Consider the following 18,980-nt stretch of genomic DNA (forward strand, 5'->3'; position numbering starts at 1 on the left):
AATTCTCGTCACTTATTTACCAGAGAATGTGTAGCAGTTGGTGTGGATAATAAACAATCTTAGGAATTAAGAGGTAATTGTACCTGTTATGGGTGTACTGGATTGCGTTTCTGTTTCGGAGTCAAGAGCTATCACTCTGTCGATACTTCTGCCCTAAAAATCAAACCAAAAATGGATCTCCATGAGTAAGAAACTACATTGAAAGAGTAAATTTTCAGTTGTATAATTCATTTGCAAACAAATTATACATTCCTAAAGACATTTAGTCAGGCAGGCACATAACTCAAACAAATTAAAACAATAGATACTATTTGTTTATATACTATCGTACCTTCTTGTTTCCTCTCTTCGATACTGAGTACTGTGGTGGAGTTGGATAATTAATAATTTCGAAATTCTGCTCTTCTTGGAGTAACTCACGGATCTTGGTCATTTCTCTACTTGTTGGGTGCTGACCATCAAGTTCAAGCTGATCACGGACAAGACAAAGCGTAGGAATCAAACAAAGTTGGAAGGCTGATAGTAAGAGTTTCAATTGAGGGTTTACAGTAATTCCGGTTTGCAGTAGTTTGCCTCACTGCCTTCCTTGATTGTTGGAGAAAACCTGCTCCATCGACCAAATAGAGCGCTTTTCGATTGAGTGTCGTAAAACCGACACCAGTGTTATCGCAACAGCCAATCAGATGAAAGTACAATACCGGTAAGAGCCAATGAGAACCCAAAGTAAAAACAACCAAACGGCCTAGAGCGCGGGAAAAAGTGCAAGTCGTAATTGGTTTTCATTTTGCATCTTATTGATTGAGAGAGTGGCGCAAGTTTTCTAAACCAATCACGGAGCGAAGTAAAGCAAAACCAATGCAATCTTAGATTTCTTTCGACATCCAATCAAATATTGCTCCATACACAAAACCTTACTTAAGGTCGGCTAAGTGCATGTCTTCACAGAACTCTCATTTTTCCTTAGTAAAATCAATTTTTTTTAAATTGGATCTACTGAGCGACAATCAGGCGAAAATCGATCGATAGCAATTCAACGTAAGTTATTAAAAGACTTATCAACCTGTTCAGCGCGGTCATCAAATGCCGTGAACACCCTGACACGGTAGAGGGGTTCCCTTGTCATGGCGTTATCTCTGAAATCCAGGATTTCCAAGCACGGTAATTCCCCTAACGTCAACACGGTACCGACGTCTGTGAAGTAATTCTCGCTGAGGTTCAGATCTGTTAAGGAATACATCTTGTCAAGGCCTGCAAGTGAGAGAATTTCATGTGAGCACTTAGGTGATATCTCAAGCAATCCTTATAACCCATAATGCATTGCTCGCATGTACTGGGATTGATTGCCATCAATTATGGTGCTTTTTTGGTCTCTGGCCGCCACTTTTTTTTTCTACTTGCAATTGTTTGCGACTGAAGGTCATTCTGTTGTAACGTATTGCATATCTTCTTACTGTGCATAATTTCACACGTAACAAGCGGGCATATTAAGAATTGCGGCTTTTTCTCTGTGGTCGGAGCTCACCAGAGAATTAAAATGTCATTTTCTGGCAAATGAGCACAGTGACCCTTTATTGTTTTCTCTTTCTTACAATTAAGCAATGTCTATCCTAATGCAGCAAGTGCAGAGATTACCTGCATGCAAAATTATTTTGTGGAAATGCTTATTTAACCGGCTTTATGACACAAATGTAGAGCAAGTTCATTACCTACGACAAAAATAATAATTTAACTTTAGCGATGTATCCAACCCTTTAAACCCTAGGAGTGATTAAAATCTAATTTCTTCTTACAATATCACTCTTGAATCAAACATTAAGGTCATGAGAATAAAGGAAATGATCACCAACTAAAGATGCTGTTGATTGTTAAACAAATTCTCCTTGTCAGCACCTTAGCAGATGTAAAGAGAACCGCATGGAAAATACATATAATTGTAATATCATTACCTTCCACATTATCAAGTTCGTTTCCTGCCAGATTTAACTTCTTGATATTCCCAAGCCTTGTATTCAAGTTGTTTCCAAGACTTGCGATTTTATTGTAGGACAAATCCAGCTCGACCAGATTTGACAAGGCCTTAATCGAAAGAACAAAGCAACAATTCTGTAAGAAAGGTTTTCAGAAGGCAGCAGAGATCGAAGAATTCCCTGTCTTCCATGCAGAGTTCTCCAGCTAAAGTTTGATAACCTGACATATGAATTTTCATTCAGACTTGCGAGCAGAACCTCATTACTAACGCTTCAGCACAAGCGTGAGCTCTACTCGCGGGAAATTATGAGGCCTTTTAGCAAAGCGAGACGAGGAGAGCTTTGCCGGGGGTCTAGCACTGTAGTAGTGCCAGACCTCCAACAAAACCCTCTCTGACTCGTCTAAAATCTTCTCACGAGCGGAAAAACGAGTATCCCACAGCGCTAATAATGAGAGAATACTTCACTGTTCCTTTAGATTATTATCGTGCTACTAAATTTCACTCGGAAAACCCTGTGCAAATATCAAAAGGGGGTCACGGGAAATAACTTTAAAGCAACTTTCGGTCATAAATTAACTTATAAATAAACTCTCGTTCGATCGTGAAATCCGATCGTCCAGGTGAGGATAGTCCTGAGAAAGGCTTTTTTCGGTAGTGGTGACCGACGTTTCGCAAACCTGAGCAGAAGTCGTTATCAGAGTAAAGTGAAGAGTTGTTGCCATCCAAGCATTATAAGTCCAGTTCGTGTTTAGCCATGATGTTATTGGCTATGACATCGGTAGTGGTTCACGATCAAGTTCAAAGGTCTGACATTCGAATCCTCTAAAAAGGGAATTTTTTTTTTCTTCGTTCTCCGTTCGTATAATATGATTAAATTCTTTCTTAATATTCACTTACCTGAAGATGTTCTATAGCGTCAATCTGATTGCAACTGAGATTCAAACATGTGACATTTGGCAACAAAACCTATCAAGAAATAGGCGAATAGAAAACAATCATTGGATGATTAGAGTATCAGTTCCTATTGCAACGTTTTTGAAGTTAAATGAACTCCGGCCCAGAGTCCATGGTAGGCGGTGTCCCGGCGGATTTGGCCTCCCCTTTACCTGAACCTCCTTGGCCGATTTGGACCGCCCCACCCCCCAAGCGTAGAATACAATCAAACGATCATACTACGAGAACAAAGACGCAAAGTAATCTTGAAGAAAGATTTAAACTTTTACCTTTAGTTGGTGTGTCATCAAAACACCATTATTGCTGTAAAATATTTAAAACAAAACATGATTAAGAAATAATTTCATAGAATGCCGCAGCATTTACCACTGATTCGTCGATATATGGAAGGTCATTCCGACTAAAATCTGCATCGTTCAGAGCTGTCCATGCCCGGAAGTCTGACGTTGAAGTCAAAGACGATGACCCATCTACCTCCACTGTCTCCAGAACACCCTGCTCCCAAATCTCATCATCGACTAGTATGTCCTGCACATGAAAAATAAAACAAATATTACCGACAGAGGGCTATTTTTCATGCGCGCGGAGATAAGCATGAATCAAGAAATAGCCAAGCATGAGAAAAGTGCGAGGCAACCGCGAGGGGCGAGAAACGCGCGAGGGAAGAAGCAAAGTATTTCGTGCGCGCATACCCTCGCGCGTTTCTCGCCTGAGGTGCGTGTCTCGCCTCTTGCGCTCGACCCGCCTTTGCCTTCGCTTGTCTTCATTTTGCCTGAAAACGCAAAAAGATCGCCACCTTCGAAAAACTCCGCCCTTTAATAAAAGCTCATCCGAAACGCTAAAACTTCAAGAAATGCCACGAATTTTGATCGTGTAAAGATGTAAACCACTTGACTTCCTTGGTCTCAAAATCAACTCTTCTTAACGTCTGCAATGAATTACAATCTACTTACTTTCAGCAAGTGGATTGAGTGATGAACTGTAAGCTTCTCTATCTGGCTTTGTATAAAACAGAGTCCCTCAAAAGGCTCCACTTCACAGCTGTCAATCTGAATACGATGGAAATGGACATATGTAGGCCAACTGATTGTAAGTGGTCAAAGAAACCAATACCGAGTCTTACTAACTGACTTCATAAATGACTGACTGGGTGACTGACTGCACCTGTCCAACTGACAGACTAAATCAGTGACTGACTAACTGAGTGAATGAAGAACTGACTGTCTAACCAACTGACTGACTGTCTAACTGGTTAACTAACTGTCTGACCAACGGACTGACTGTCTGACTGGCTGACTGACTGATTGTCTGACTGATTGTCTGACTAATTGATGGACAGACTATCTGGCCAACTGACTAACTAACTGCTGGATAAAGGGCTGACTGCACAACCAAATGACTGACTGTTTGACTAAATGGTGGAGTAACTGACTAACCAACTGACGAAGGGCTAACACTCCAAATAACAGTTTTTAAACTCTTTACCGTGGCCAACTCAGTTGATAATTCTAATTACCTTGTTAGACTCTCCCACTGACGCAGCACCACAGTTTCTCCAGAGACTTACCCCCTCCATTCATTTGTCTGACCAATTGACTGTCTGTCTGACCCACTGACTGAGCACCAGACTGTCTAACTGACTGACAAAGCAACTGACGGACTGCAGCAGCGTGACTTACCAAAATTGCCAACCTAACTGCCAAATGACCACCTGGCTGACCAACAGGCTAACAATTTCTTATTTCACTTACTTCAAGGGTCTTCAAAGACTTGAATAAACCAAGGTTGCATTTTAGTGTCATGTTGTCACTCAGTTCCACCAGCTTTTTGTTGCCCGAGGCCTAGAAGATACCATGATATTACAAAACAATTCTGTACACATGATACTCCTCAGATGAAAAAGGCACAAACCAAAAGAAAGTGATCAAAAAAATAACACATAGTCATTTCTGTTTACCTTCAAATGTTTTAGTTGATATAGGAAGTCATACAGGTTGCCTATTTCACCATGTGGAACATGGGAATCTGTAAAATAGCATTCACATTCAGAAAACTTTAATCAGTGAAAGTTACTTATTGACTAAGTGGGCAGGCTGGATGGGAACATATTTGGCTTAAGGTCATGATACACCAACTGCTTTAGCCCAGTAAGGTTGCTGTCCTGCACGGCCCACCCAACTTGGTCAATAATTTACCTTAGGATCCCCCAAGGGCCAAGGTGGGGAGGGGGGGGGGAGTTAGGTGCCTAAGATCCCCTTTTTAAGCCTTTTTCAAACAAACAATCTAAAATATTCAGGTAGCAAAAAAATGGTGAGTACCCTCTGTTTGAAACAGTGTGACACCCCCCCCCCTCCACTTCCTTGAAAACATGGCTATGCCCCTGTCCCCCATTTTTCTCCTTTTTCCTTCTTGCATTTTTTCTGTCCTGTATCTTGTAAGGCTTTATGCCATCATGGCTTTTTCTGGCCCTGCTCATGCATTGAATACAGCCCTACTGCCCCATTTTTTTTTACAACAATACCTTTTTGATAAAAACATGCCTGGCTTAATATGGGTCAAGTGATAATAATAGTATCATTGACTGGCAAAAATGCATGCCAATATTTCAGAATTTTAAAACTAAAAAAATTGTATCCATAATCACTGTCAGATATTGTTTGCAGAAAAGTTATAAAGTTTAACATATTATAGATCACACAATATTTCAATATTTTCATTAAATATTAAACATCCTACCACATGTTGGCGCAGCCATGCCAAGCCTGCTTGTTATACAGTGCAGCTGAAGTGGTGTAAGAATAAATTGTTCTTCCTTTGCCAGAATTGCATCTCCTTTTTTTGGAAAAAATTAAAGTGCATAATAGATTAATAGATGTAGAGGATGAATATGTTAACAAAAATTAGAATAGCATTAACCCTTTAACCCCTAAGAGTGACCAGCATCTAATTTCTCCTTACAATATCACCCTCACATCACACATTTGAGTCACAAGAAAAAAGGAAATGATCAGCAACTAAAGAAGCTCTTGATTGTTAAACAAATTCTCCTTCTTGGCACCTTGAGAAATGTACAGAGAACAGTATGGAGAATACAGATACTAATGCAGGGCGTGAAATTGCGCCTAATACAGGCACCAATGCAACTAAATTTTTCACTTTGGTGACCAAATCCTGAAAATTAGTCACCAAATTGGCAACTAGCATGCTTCATCATAACCTTACCTAGAGATATAGTGAATTAAAAAGATTTACCAACTAGGTAAATCTACGGCAAACTTCCTCGTTAAGTTTGTTTCCAAAACGCAGCACATGCATATTGATCGATAACTAGACGCCATCTTGGATTTAGGTGAGTTTGAAGGTTGTATATCATCCATCCTAGTGTCCACTTTGTAGCACGTTAACAATCTCTTTCCTAACTTAATTTTGGAGGGTCTATCTAGTACGCTGACAGCATAAAGATAGGTTTTGTTTGTCTCAAAAAATGGCGACCAACTTTTTTTGAATTGGCTACCACTTTGAAAAATTTAGGAGCCAAGTGGCTACCAGAAAAAAAAATTAATTTCACGCCCTGTAATGTTTGGGTGTAAAGGGTTAAATGCATCAACCTTTGACATACTAAAATTTTAAATTTATGTTGAAAAATTTTTCACTCAAAACATTTTACCAATTTAAAATAAAATAATATTTAAGACATATGGTTATCTCACTTGAACTTAAGCCCATAAACACTGGGAAAAAAAGAATATTACCATAATCTTGCATGAAACCTAACAAATTCAGTTTCCTAAGTGACATTTTTTGCTGCAAATCATGTTGTCAAAATTTTTCTTCTTGCTATAGCAACCAAAATGATTCTTGCTTATAACCCTTGTGACAATAACACTCACCAGTAATAAATAATTCTTTAGCCAGAGTATGAGTTACACCACAAACATCCTATGGACCAAAGAGAAACAGACTTATCATGTCACTTGTGATTTCCTGAATCAATCAAATTTGGTTTTTTGTTGCAGTACACATACAGCTCCCTTATAAACAAGTGCAAGGTCCAAGTTTTTTCCACTTACACTCATGGCCCAGGTTCGAAGCCCAAGGGCAATAAATCCCAGGGGAAAGAACAAGGTATGAGACCTGAGTCCTTACTTTACCGACTGAGAAAAGTCATCTATTAATCATATCTCTGAGTTCAAATAGAGGGGAGCAATTTCAAATTAAAAAAAATTAAATTTAGCTTTTATGTACTGCCTGCTGAATTGACCAATCACAATGCACAAACTAGCTGAGAGATATGAGAGAGGGCAATAACAATATCAATCTGTGACACTTACAAATTTATCCATCTCTAAGAATTCCAACAATTCTTTAGGTAAGTTCTCTTCAAATGTCGACAACAGTGTCTCAAAGTATGCTTCCAAGGCTTGCCTTCTCCTTTCCACATACTCAGGCTGAAGAAATCCAAAATACTTCTTTGGTGGTATTAGAGAGTGATCTATCCCATGACTTTTCACAAGCTGTACACAGCAAAAATATTACCAAAAATGGAAAGTTACTTATAACAGAAGAGTCTTGGGTCTGTTAATTTCTTTTCAACCAGAATTAGGGAACTTAATATATATCTGATTTAGTTTCATTGTCTATGCTAGAAATGATACATTATGATTGTTAATGATCATTACGGGCAATATTTTTGAAGAAAAAAAAACTACCAGGATCCCATTTCCTGTCATGTGGGAAATATTTGGAGTGCAGTTTTCCAAAATTTTGTCATTTTTAAAGTTGTGTTGTGGTTCTGATTATTCTTCAACAATTTTTTATGTCTAATATAAAATATTTTCTGTTGCTGTAACTCTCTCTTAAGGCTTAAGGCTTAAGGCTCTCTCTTAATTAAGGTTTAAGGCTCTGGTGAAGGTTTTTTCAGACTTTCCATCTTCCCTTGTAAATTCTGAAAAATTGATTGCATGAGCTAAGCAGATTTCCAGGACTTTCTGGGAGCTGTAGCCTTTTACCAGTGTTTTCCAGTCCTGGAAAATGTCAAAACAAAATTTTAAGACTTTCTAGGTTTTCCAGGACTCATACAATCATGCAAAAGGTCCTGAGTTTGCTCCCTCCCCACATCATCATCAGAGAGGGAGAATGGGGACAGGGAGAATGATAACACAAGGAAATACTAACTGATACACAAATTCTAAATATTCTAATAAGAACAACTTAAGTTTCAAGAGTATTATTAAGGTTACTGACCTTCTCATGAAGATCATAAAACTCTCTGTATCTTCTAGCCACCAGCCAAGAGTACTCTCTGATGAAAACCTCTATGTAGTAGACCTAAACATGATTTTAACAATCGATCAATAAGGTCCTAATTATTTTGCAGCAAATATTTTGTGCGTGATTTTTACTTCTAAAGAAGGCCTCAGCGAAGGATCGCCTTTTCACAAAAGGTTGACATTCACTTTCTCACACTCTATGTGAGTCAACATGTTTTGACCTCGTAAGCTTAATGTTTCTGATTGTTTCTAGTCTGTTTTCTTTCGTTTTGTAGCATCTGTATCCTGCATCTGTATGATCAACACAGTTATATTTTCGTTTCATTATAATGACAAGGAAAAGAAACGGTTATATGAGTAACACATTTTCAACAAAATTTTGACCCTCAAAAGACCTTGCGTCATATACTTACGGATGTCGAAATTACTGTGCGTTAATTTAAAACTTGATCATGAAAGCAAGCTACTTCTTAGCTTTGTAGCCGATTGCGATAGTAAATTTGAACATTTTCCATCTACGTGACAGTTCACAAGGTGGATATATTTAACTTAATAATGTAGATACATTGAGGCAACCACTACAGTATACACATTTCAAACCGTTGGCGACAAAGTGACAGCGATCAGTTTAAGGTTTTCCGCATCGTGTTAATCGAATTGACTCCGTACCGTGTGCGATCCGACCTGCTCCGTGGCGGGAATGAGCACTTTGAGGACCTTCATTGCAGTGTCTTCTTCTGCAAACAACACCTGTTATTCAAGATGCACAAAGCAGTGCAAATCGTTCAGGAACATGGTAAATATTGCGTGAGTATAACACAACTACAAATCCAGATGAATTGTTACAAAAGCATCGATGACTAATGACTTAGCAGCCAGGCCTGGCCGAAACATATGAAACATATGATCGCGCTCGGTTTTAAGGCACACGAAAAACGTTCAAAGCTTATCCACGTTTGATGAAAAGAGTGAAATTGATAAAAAAAATCATCACTCGATCAAAACGAAAGGAGACGGGCCTTTTCATTTTCTGACCTGATTTTCTGATTCTCTGTCTGCCATAACTTTTGGCCGCCGAAAGGAGTCCATACCTGTTTTTGAAGAACAGTGGACATGTTCCAAAGACTTCCGGTCTCCTTTGTAAAATAAATGCCATTTTCATCGATTTCTTGTGCATTGTAGAGATAATTTCTCTCAATCACGATCTCGTGCTGTGCATGGGAAAGTGACCAATTCAGATACATAACAAAAAGCAGGATAGCACGTATAGCGTAATAAAAAATAAAAAAGAAAAGAAAAACATTAAAAAAAAAAAGTCTCAAAATAAAACGATTAACTTTTCCCTAAATAAATATTTTTCGTTTTTTTTATGAAATTTTTCTATAACAGTCCGATCCCCCATAGAGTTTCTTTAAAAAAATCCTGGACAGGTCGTTGGAACACAGAACAGTAGAGTCAAATTGGGATGAGAGCAACTGGGGAATGCCACAGGCAACCACAGGGCAGGTTACGGAAGGATGTTATCAATTTCATGGGCATTTTATCTAAGTTCCGAGCCTTTAAAGGTAAAAACTTACCAACCTCCGTAAGAGATATTTTTATCGAATGCTTATGAATTCTCAGCGAGAATAGAATCATTACTATTTCAAAGTTGAACAAGGAAGGCTACTCAAGATGGTTACCACATAACGACGTAGAAATATAATAAATCGAACAAAACTTTATTAAAAAATTTCAAAATTTACTTCAAAGTCAAGTCAGACTTCCATTACACCAAACCCTTTACGTAGATCGTCGCTTTAACCCTTTAACTCCCAGAAGTCAGATTAACATACAATTTCTTCCCATAATATCCATACATTATTTAGGATACTCAAAGTTATCAGGTAGAAGTTGCTATCTTGATCTAACATCAAGTTCTCGTAACTAATTTACAATGAATTTATAGCAGCTAGAGGGGAGAATTAACAATTAGATCCTAGGAGTCAAAGGGTTAATTAAGACCGATATTCTTAGTTCTGAACATCAAATGACCGTTAACCGCTCCACAACTATCAAAGATTCTCTGTCTCCTGGTGCAGTCAACAAGATTTTTGGAGGACAAGAACAGCGTCGATAACTTGAGTGCAGTCCATTGCAGTGTTTAGGAGAAGACACCAGGCTAGTGACGTCCTGCCGGCCGAGAGAAGTCTGATTTGACTTACACAGTGTGGCGAAGAGCAATAGAAATGCGCCAAAAATCATGGGTCCAGCGGCCAAATAAAAAACAGGTTTAAACGTTTTTAGATGGTCGTACATGAAACCTGAAAAAAGAAATGACATTTTTTCCTTCTAAGAATTCATTTATGCATGCCTGTAATGGAGCTATGTAACCCACCCAGCCAGAGCTTATCCTTAGGGCGGCTAGGAGCATTACTACTCCCTCTCCCCTCCCCCTGCCAGTCCATCGCAAAGTTACCCCCAGCGATTCATTGGGCTTCTCTGACAATAAACCGTTTCCCACTAATACTCCCGGCCAGATCTCGAACCCAGACCACTCGACCCGCAGTCATGTGCACTAACAATTAGGCCACTGTATCTCCGGCACACGCCTAAATTAGTGATTGTTCAATTTAGCTCTCTAAAGAATTGACAGGGTGATCTGGCAATTACACCGGAGAGATTTTTTCATCGGTATAGATGGAAAATATACCAGAAGAAGTATCCTCTAAAACCCAGACATCATTCCTTTAAAAATCGGCCACTAGTGTCCCAAATCCAAAATCGGTCACTAGTCTGCAAAATTCAAAATCTGCCACTAGCGTCCAAAATACAAAATCGGCCACTAGTGTGCAAAATGCAGAATTAGCCAGTAGTGTCCAAACTCCAAACTCGGCTACTGGTTTGCAACATTACTGTCCTCAATCCAAAATCGGCCACTACTGTTCAAAATCCGAAATCTGCCACTAGAGTCCAAAACTGAAAATCTCAAAATCGGCCACTAGTGTCCAAAATACAAAATCGGCCACTGGTGTCCAAAATCCAAAATCCAAAATCGACCACGAGTGTCCAAAATCCAAAATTGGCCACTCGCGTCCAAAATCCAAAATCGGCCACTCGCCCCCAAAATCAAAAATGAACCATTACTGTCCAAAATCCAAAATCGGCCACAAAGGTCTAAAATCCAAAATGGTCACTAATGTCCAAAATCCGAAATCGGCCACTAGAGTCCAAAATCCAAAATTTTCCACTAGCGTTTAAAATCCAAAATCGGCCACTAGCGTCCAAAGTCCAAAATCCGTCACTAGTGTCCAAAGTCCAAAATCGGCCACGAACGTCCAAAATCCAAAATCGGTCACTTGTCTCCAAAATTAAAATCGGACGCTAATGTCCGCTAACCAAAATTGGACATTTCTGTCCAAAATACAAATCGGCCACTAAGGTCCAAAATCCAAATCGGAAGGCATTGTCCGAAACTAAAAATCTTATACTAGTGTTTAAATTAAAATCCAGAATGAACCACTACTGTTCAAAATCAAAAATCGGACACTAGTGTCCAAAATCCAAAACTGGGTTGCCATAGTCTTATCGCGTTCGAAGACGATTTCGATTCTTTGACTTAATATGGCGCGTGGGCTGTGTTCAATGTTTTTTCTCGTTCTTTCACTGAGGGTTCATCTCCACCTCTACTCAGTGGTATATGTTTCATAAACTTAGTATGGTTTATCAGATGACGAGATGTCATGTCGATCTCGGTATGAGCTAACCACATTTGTGTAGTAAGCAACAAGAATTCTTAAAGTCAATATATTCATTGAAAAACAAATACCTAACTCTAACTAATTGTTTAAAGAATACGAAAAAATAACCAGGGAGAATTAAATTTTAACGTTACCTGCTGTTGGAGGGCCTAGTAAATAAGTGAAAGACTGGCAGAAAAACAAGATTCCCCAGGCAGGGGCAATTTTGTGCACTCCCACAATGTCCAGGGTCACGATAGACATGAGTCCGATATAGGAACCATCCAGAATTCCCAGCACCACAACATACACGACAAGGGCCCAGTAGGAGCTTGCTAAGGGACATAATACCGAGGCTAACCCAGATAAGAACATGCATAAACGGTATATATGAATGTTTTTAAAAGAACACGCATCCGAGATTCGCCCAAAGAGCAACCGACCGAGAGCCGAGGAGATTCCGAGATAGGAAATGAGCCAGCTGCCTTGAGACAGCGGTATTCCCAGGTCTTCAGAATGTCGCACCTAGCGAAAAAAAAAGATATTCGATAAATTCCGCAGTAATTATTTTTCTTTCCATGCAAAGCATTCTCGAGATGGACACGCCAAACTTCCTGTATAGGGTACCTACCTTAAATTTTAAATGATAAGTGTCTTAGGACTATAAAAGTGATCTCTGGGACTGCAAGCTTTCTATCACAAATCTTACAATCTGATCGGGCCATTCTACCCAATTCCTATTCCGTGACCGATAATAAGTGAAGAAAGTAGTCTGGCGATGTGCAATTGATAGCAAAAACAAACACAAAAAAACGTGAGCCCGTCTTTACTATACGTTTGAAAAACTGGAAGATTTTTTTAAGGAGCAAATAGATTATTATACTACGAGAGGTCACTCCGTTCTAGCGAAGTCCGCAGTGCGGACCAAAACAAAATCAACGAAATACATCAATGGTAACGCGTCGCGCGGAACGTTGTTCTGAGAGTGAGGCACGGCGCGTTCTTTTCGAGCACCTCCCTCTCAGAGATCCACATCGATTATTATTATTATTACCGTTATTATTATTATTATTATTATTATCATTCTTATTTGTCGATATTTCTTTTGATACGCGCAACGAACTTCGCCGAGAAGAGGGACTTTGCGTAGCCTATTAGATTATTTGCCCTCAATTCCTTGCGTGATAAGTTATGAAGTCTTCGCCTCCATCAACTATCACGCCTGAGAATTTCAAGCTCATAATTTTATTGTTAAATAGACTTACTTACTAGAAAAAAATGCGGTATAAAATAACCAAATCCTGCTATGGTAGTAGCAACCGTCCACAGCACAAAGCCGCGATTATTTAACACCGACATATCAAAGCACTGATTTCTTTCAGCGCCGAGAGGAACATGATTTTGCCTGTTCACGGACCTATAAACCAGTCCTGTAATGGCCATCATTATCCCCCCTAAACCCATTATACGAAAAGAAGATTCCCATCCGTATCGTTGTACAATGAGTTGCAGAGTAGGTGGGAAAACTACAGTTCCAAAACTGCTTCCCGATGCGACAATACCGGTGGCTAAAGAAAGATGTTTGTCGAAGTAGTCCGCTGACACAATTAGTGCCATTGTCGCACAAAGACTCGTTCCTATCCCCAGTAGTAAACCGTAGCTGATGTACAGAAATAAAAGACTAGGCGCGTATGAGCTGAGAAAAAGTCCAACACTCATAACAAGTCCTCCAGCGATCGTGACAATACGGACACCATAACGCCCCGCAAGAGAACTGGTGACGGGGCTAAAGAGGAAGAGAAGATTGACAGATATTGAACCAATCCAAGCTGAGGAAAAAAGGAAGTCTCAATTAGTTTGAAAACGATTCATCGTTTTGTTTACAATGACCTAAAAAACCATTTAAAGGTTAACCAGGTCATGGTTAGTGTATACTGAATAATTCTCCAAGTTTGTCTTTTGTAACTGTGTCAATTTTCTTCGTCCAGGGTACTAGTCAGTAATAAGCACTTAGAGGGGACCGGAGGGGTTTTTTGGGGTTCACATGGCTTCAAAGAAGAACGGAAAGGAGATCCGTCGTCGCTAACGGAGTATAAAGGTGAAAGTAGAGAAAATTTACTGCCAATGAGGGGGGGGGGGGAGGGGGAGGGAAGGGGTCATTGGAATGCTGCAAAGCCTTAGGGAGGGGTGATCAGGTAGATTTTATGAAGACGATCAAATCCTCCGATACCCCCAGGTAATAAGTTAGACTGTCACTCAGCCACGCTCATCTTCGTAAGAAAGAAGTAGTTTAAGGAGAAAGGTGAAAACTTTATGCAAAGAACCATCATGATATTAACCCATGCTTTCTCCGAGTGCGATGGCTTTACCGCTAAGAGACCACAAATTATAGAAACGATCAGATAACAATAAAGTTTTCCACAAAAGAGATAGCAAGTGAGCTGTTGCGCAATTTCAGATCTAAAACACATGCATAACATCACGTACTGAAACTCACTCTGGAAATTGTAAAATGCATGTTTTTCGAACACTTAATTGCGACAGAGTGGGGAAAATTGGGAGCGGAGCTTCCGGATTCTCAAAGACGCTTTTTGCCAATTTCTACTGCTCATCCGTCGAAAACTTTCACAGGGCGGCCAGTTACGCTGGCTAAAGACGCATTGATGAGAAAGGAAGTTTCTATTTTCCTTACAATATAGCGTGTAATGTAAATCAGTTAACAGAGGACTCGAAGATTTACGCAGCTGGTCTAAAAAATGTAACTTTGCATGAGCGCCATGCATGTTGAAGCCTTACGTCGAACTTTCTAGTTTCAATCTTAATTTTGGTGCATTTTTAATGATCTTGGTTTGTAATGTTAATATAATAAACGCTAGGGAGTCATGTTAATTGCGGTCAAATACACCATTTTACTTTACGTGATCATCTTCTGTCGCGGAAGTTTAGGGGGAATAAAGGAAAACCCAAATTTTCAATTTTCAAGTTCCAGCAGTCACGGAAAGGATTCTTAGCATCGGCTCAAATGCGTCATTCGTGGTTAGAAAGATAAAAAACAGCGAAGATTTAAGGTCACCATTATCCTTAAATTACTGAAACCATACGTAAAAGATTCACACAAAATGCATCATTTCAATAAAGCAATTAAGGGCGCAAATTTCTATCAATTTTTTTTAAGTTAGCACGAAAAGAATTCACGGCGAGCATGACGCAGATACTAATAGCTAGAAGGATTGTCATACAGATTTAATAATACTAATGAAGGAAAAAATCACGCAGAGCGAAATCACCCCTTCCCACTTCAGATATTACACTCTTACAGTCATAAGGGTTTTTTTTCTTTTTCGAATGCACTCTCGGTATTCATTGATATTTATGAATTTGCTGAGTTGACGCCAACTAGAACTTTTACAATAGAAGAAAACGTGATTTCGGATTTTCTTTGAGGAGTAACACTGATTTTCAACTGATTACAAAAGGAGAAAAATCCTTTGTCAATTAGGCTAATTACACAAAATTTAAGGTGAAACAGCTGAAACCATTTACACTTTAAGAAGTTTTGAAAAACGTGCTATTTGTTTGTAACATTATAACAAGTGTTTGATGAATATTGTGCGTCAGAGGAAATGGTATCTTTTATTTGTTTTCTTCTTTTGCTCACGCACCTTTTTCTGCTGTTTTAGACCTGACATTACTTTAGTTTTTCGACTGCATGTGGTCTAATTACTAGAAAACTCAACAAAAGCATCTGCTTTCTAAACACTGGAGGATACTTGTCTTCCTTGGAAATTTTATCATGCGAATGTACAAATTGATCGCACACATGATCACAGAGATCGATGGAACACTTGATTAAAGAATTAGAGTTTGCTTTTGTGCCGAGGAAAAGATTTTTTGTTAATAATACATCGCTTAAAACAAAAATTCAGCGGAAACCAACTCGTTCACGGACTAACAACATGCTGATTGCATTACATCCCTTTTTTTCGTTTCGTTTCGTCGCTTTGAAATTGTTTTAGTTTGTTTTCGGCTAACGAATACACGCCACGCAGTGCGATTAAAGACCATGATGACTTTTTTATTTGCAATCTCTTAAGAAATTTCTCGGCTGGCTTAATGGGTGCATATTTTTATTATTGACCGCTAAATAAACTCTCGAAGGTAACAACTTTTTCAGTCAATCATATTTGCATATGATTATATAATGATAAAGTGACATTTTGGGAAAAAAAAAGAAGAACCAACACAAATTTGTTTCTAGAACTAAAGCGAACGTTTTCCTCGATGGGCATTCGTAGAACGAAAAGGAAACTTTATTTTAATTGCCGATTTAACCGTCGCTAATGTTGAAAGCAGAATACAATAAAGCCAAGCAGAATTCACGAGTCAAATAAACGCTAGTCCATGTTGCTTTAGGATATTTCTGTATCAGATCTGAGTTTTTGCGCTATACATTGTTGCTTACATTGATATAGCTATTTTTGAGTGCCAGGGATTTTCCTAAATCGCTATCGTACATAATCCCTAACTGGAATAATTGCAGTGTTAATCTTGGCCTCCACGAGGCCAAGAAATTTGCATAAAACGCTCGTATCACTCTGCAAAGTAAACCTAAACATTATGATTAGTCTCTTACAAATCGGCGTTCGATTTTCGTTTTCAGCCTGTCGTTCTTTCCTCTGTCGATTAACTACATCACTGAATCGGTAATTCTACACCATTGGATTGCATTTGAAACTCGAAATTTACGCTTCGTTGCAATCTTAAAATACAGTATATTTCTAACAATAACTACGACGCACTATCGCCACAGAAAGAAGTCTCTCCTTAAAACATGAACATATTTTATGTTCTCGATATTTTTTTGTATTTCGTCGATAGAGCATTGCACTAAAAGATTATGAGTCAGTTTTATCGAAAAGAGGTATGCTTTTCTGCAAATGATTCGCATGGGTGATTTGAAGGACATAAATGCTGATTCGGAAATCAAGTGGATACATTTCTGACTGTGGGTTTGAAAAATTGCTACAAACATTAGTTGGAATGGCTGACTTTGACAAACAACTCTAATTAGGTTTTCCTGTCAGCAGCTTTTTCGATCGAAAGTTGTGTGTTTTTAGGCCTACAATTTCCTTCGAAGGAAAGTTATATAGCCACGATATCTGAAGCGATTCTTAGGGTAGTTACTAATGGCATAAAATACTTAACTACTCTGTAGATTTGAGCGTCTAAAAGGAAAAAATCGTGTGCTTTACTTACCGGTGCTTGCTTTGTTTGCATTGAAATGATCAAGTAATACCACGAGAAGAACACCGAACGACGTATGAATTCCATAAACCATGAACATGACGAAAAAAGATCCGCCGCACACAACCCAAGCCCAACCGCGATCTTTCGCTGAGCTCGTGTTGCATTCAGTCGGTAGTTGCGTGTGGGAGTAGTTTATCAGAGTAATGCTTCCTCCAACGGGAATTGATGTTAGGTTTTCGATATTCATGGACGATTGTGATCGTGTTACGTCCAGATTTCGCGGGGGCATATCGCTAAATTTGAAAGTTACGCTTTCAGATTGTAAATAAGGTTTTCCGATACAGCAAATCGTGGAAGACAAATCAAAATGTCGCCCTCGGCGGCTTGTCAAGCTTCAAGCTTTTGGTGATCGTTCCTCCACGCGAATTTTTCATTTACAATTTTGCCGGTAAGTCGCGGATGCATCAATTTAAAAACCTGCTAAAACATGAACATCCAGTTTGCAGAACGGGATCCGTTTGCAGTCCGCAAAAACCTAATCACTTTTCATTGGTGGAATTACCTTCATCCTGAGATCATGATAATTGCTTCACATCTTAGCTTTTCCTTCGCCGCAGTTTATCGGCGACAAGAATTCGAAGTAAGCGGCAAAAAGTGGAAATTTACGAGAATCGACAACCCCAGTTGATTTCTGATTTCACCTTCTTTTGATCAAGCATTTTTGGTAGTTTGATTTTATAAACCCTTTCCGTGCTTTCATGTCATGATTAGCTTATCTCTTTTGTAAGTGTCAGTGGGAGATTTTTTAGGGGCTTCTGACATAGATTCTAGCCAATGACGAAGGAGATGCTACCCGGAGCAAGATGGCGTTACAAAAATGTGTAATCTACACGCTACTGATGCAAAAACTAACAAAGTTTTTTTTTCGATTTTGCACGATATGAATAACTTATTTGTTATTATACGTTCATCTGATTCCATTTCATTTAGTATGCTTAATATCTTTCTTATCAGCGATTTAATTTGTCAGCGGTTTACGAATTCAGTTTGCTCAGTACTGTGCTTCTTAGAGAGTCGTTTTGCCAGCTGCGAGCCCAATATCCGCGTAAAACGATGGAGGAAACTTTAGAAACTTACAGTGTTACGCAAATTTTGCGAAAAATCGAAAATTTCATAAAAGTCTGTAAGAGAAAACAAGCATGGCAAAGGAAAATTCCAGGCTTTTCGAGCTGAAAGTTTATTTAATGACGAGTATTCCGTTGATATACAATTTGGTTCTTAGCTTCAACGTATTCACTTTGAAAATAATTTTAAACTATCATGAAGTAACCCAGCGTCCTCTGCCTTTGTCTCCCTTTTTATATATAATGAAGTAACCCTGTTCTCTCAGCTAAATTTCCTTTTTAAAGGTAATTAGACCAGCGCGCGAGCAGGCCTCAGTAGGACGCGCGTTATCCCGCGTGGAAAGATTTGAAAAGTGTCGAGGAGAGGTTTTCTGGGAATCTTGCACTATCAGCTAGACCTTTGAAGCGCTTTAAATCAGGGTCTGTTCGAACACTATCAGTTAGGTGAGCAAAATTCTCTAATCGCTTTGCCAGACTTGTTGTTGGGAAGTTTAATCTTTGTGATACAATTAATTTCCAAATTTCGCACAATTTTCGGATCAATATCAGCATCTGGGCAACTTCCCACTTACCCCTCCCCTAGCCCAACAACAGTCAGAGGAGGGGTAGGTGGGCAGTTGCCCAGATACGGATATTGATCCCAATTTTTCGTAGCATATTCTCCTTCCCTTACGTCATCTTTCCTCTCGTTTCCAGC

General features: G+C 39.1%; 2 protein-coding genes across 3 annotated transcripts in view; both read right to left on the minus strand.

Moving 5' to 3' along the window:
- Positions 1 to 9,040, minus strand: part of LOC131787326 (nischarin) — a 16,969-nt gene extending 7,929 nt beyond the window's left edge. For both annotated transcript variants that reach the window (XM_066174219.1, XM_059104438.2), the window contains exons 1-14: positions 8,863 to 9,040; positions 8,168 to 8,251; positions 7,255 to 7,437; positions 6,814 to 6,862; positions 5,660 to 5,755; positions 4,881 to 4,948; positions 4,675 to 4,764; positions 3,877 to 3,972; positions 3,290 to 3,451; positions 2,867 to 2,935; positions 1,947 to 2,076; positions 1,061 to 1,248; positions 332 to 469; positions 84 to 153 (exon numbers count right to left, since the gene is read on the minus strand). In XM_066174219.1, the coding sequence (XP_066030316.1) occupies positions 84 to 153; positions 332 to 469; positions 1,061 to 1,248; positions 1,947 to 2,076; positions 2,867 to 2,935; positions 3,290 to 3,451; positions 3,877 to 3,972; positions 4,675 to 4,764; positions 4,881 to 4,948; positions 5,660 to 5,755; positions 6,814 to 6,862; positions 7,255 to 7,437; positions 8,168 to 8,251; positions 8,863 to 8,916 (1,477 nt within the window). In that variant the 5' untranslated portion in view covers positions 8,917 to 9,040. The remainder of the gene's footprint in view (positions 1 to 83; positions 154 to 331; positions 470 to 1,060; positions 1,249 to 1,946; positions 2,077 to 2,866; positions 2,936 to 3,289; positions 3,452 to 3,876; positions 3,973 to 4,674; positions 4,765 to 4,880; positions 4,949 to 5,659; positions 5,756 to 6,813; positions 6,863 to 7,254; positions 7,438 to 8,167; positions 8,252 to 8,862) is intronic.
- Positions 9,041 to 9,955: 915 nt separating this feature from the next.
- Positions 9,956 to 17,909, minus strand: LOC131787313 (monocarboxylate transporter 13). The gene is made up of 4 exons (XM_059104419.2): positions 17,169 to 17,909; positions 13,182 to 13,741; positions 12,068 to 12,437; positions 9,956 to 10,496 (listed from the first exon to the last, which is right to left on the minus strand). Exons 1-4 carry the CDS (start codon positions 17,446 to 17,448, stop codon positions 10,219 to 10,221), a joined length of 1,488 nt encoding a protein of 495 aa, XP_058960402.2. The 5' UTR covers positions 17,449 to 17,909; the 3' UTR covers positions 9,956 to 10,218.
- Positions 17,910 to 18,980: the final 1,071 nt, after the last annotated feature.

This window comes from Pocillopora verrucosa, chromosome 11, assembly GCF_036669915.1.
Source record: "Pocillopora verrucosa isolate sample1 chromosome 11, ASM3666991v2, whole genome shotgun sequence".
Lineage (NCBI taxonomy): Eukaryota > Metazoa > Cnidaria > Anthozoa > Scleractinia > Pocilloporidae > Pocillopora > Pocillopora verrucosa.

What these genes read in the sequence shown, in the direction of transcription:
- LOC131787313 (XM_059104419.2), bottom strand. Translation starts at nt 17,448, where the DNA reads ATGCCCCCGCGAAATCTGGACGTAACACGATCACAATCGTCCATGAAT. An exon ending in TTATACCGCATTTTTTTCTA is followed by an intron (nt 12,438 to 13,181) that starts GTAAGTAAGTCT and finishes TTTTTTCGCTAG; the next exon opens with GTGCGACATTCTGAAGACCT. An exon ending in ACTAGGCCCTCCAACAGCAG is followed by an intron (nt 10,497 to 12,067) that starts GTAACGTTAAAA and finishes TTCTTTTTTCAG; the next exon opens with GTTTCATGTACGACCATCTA.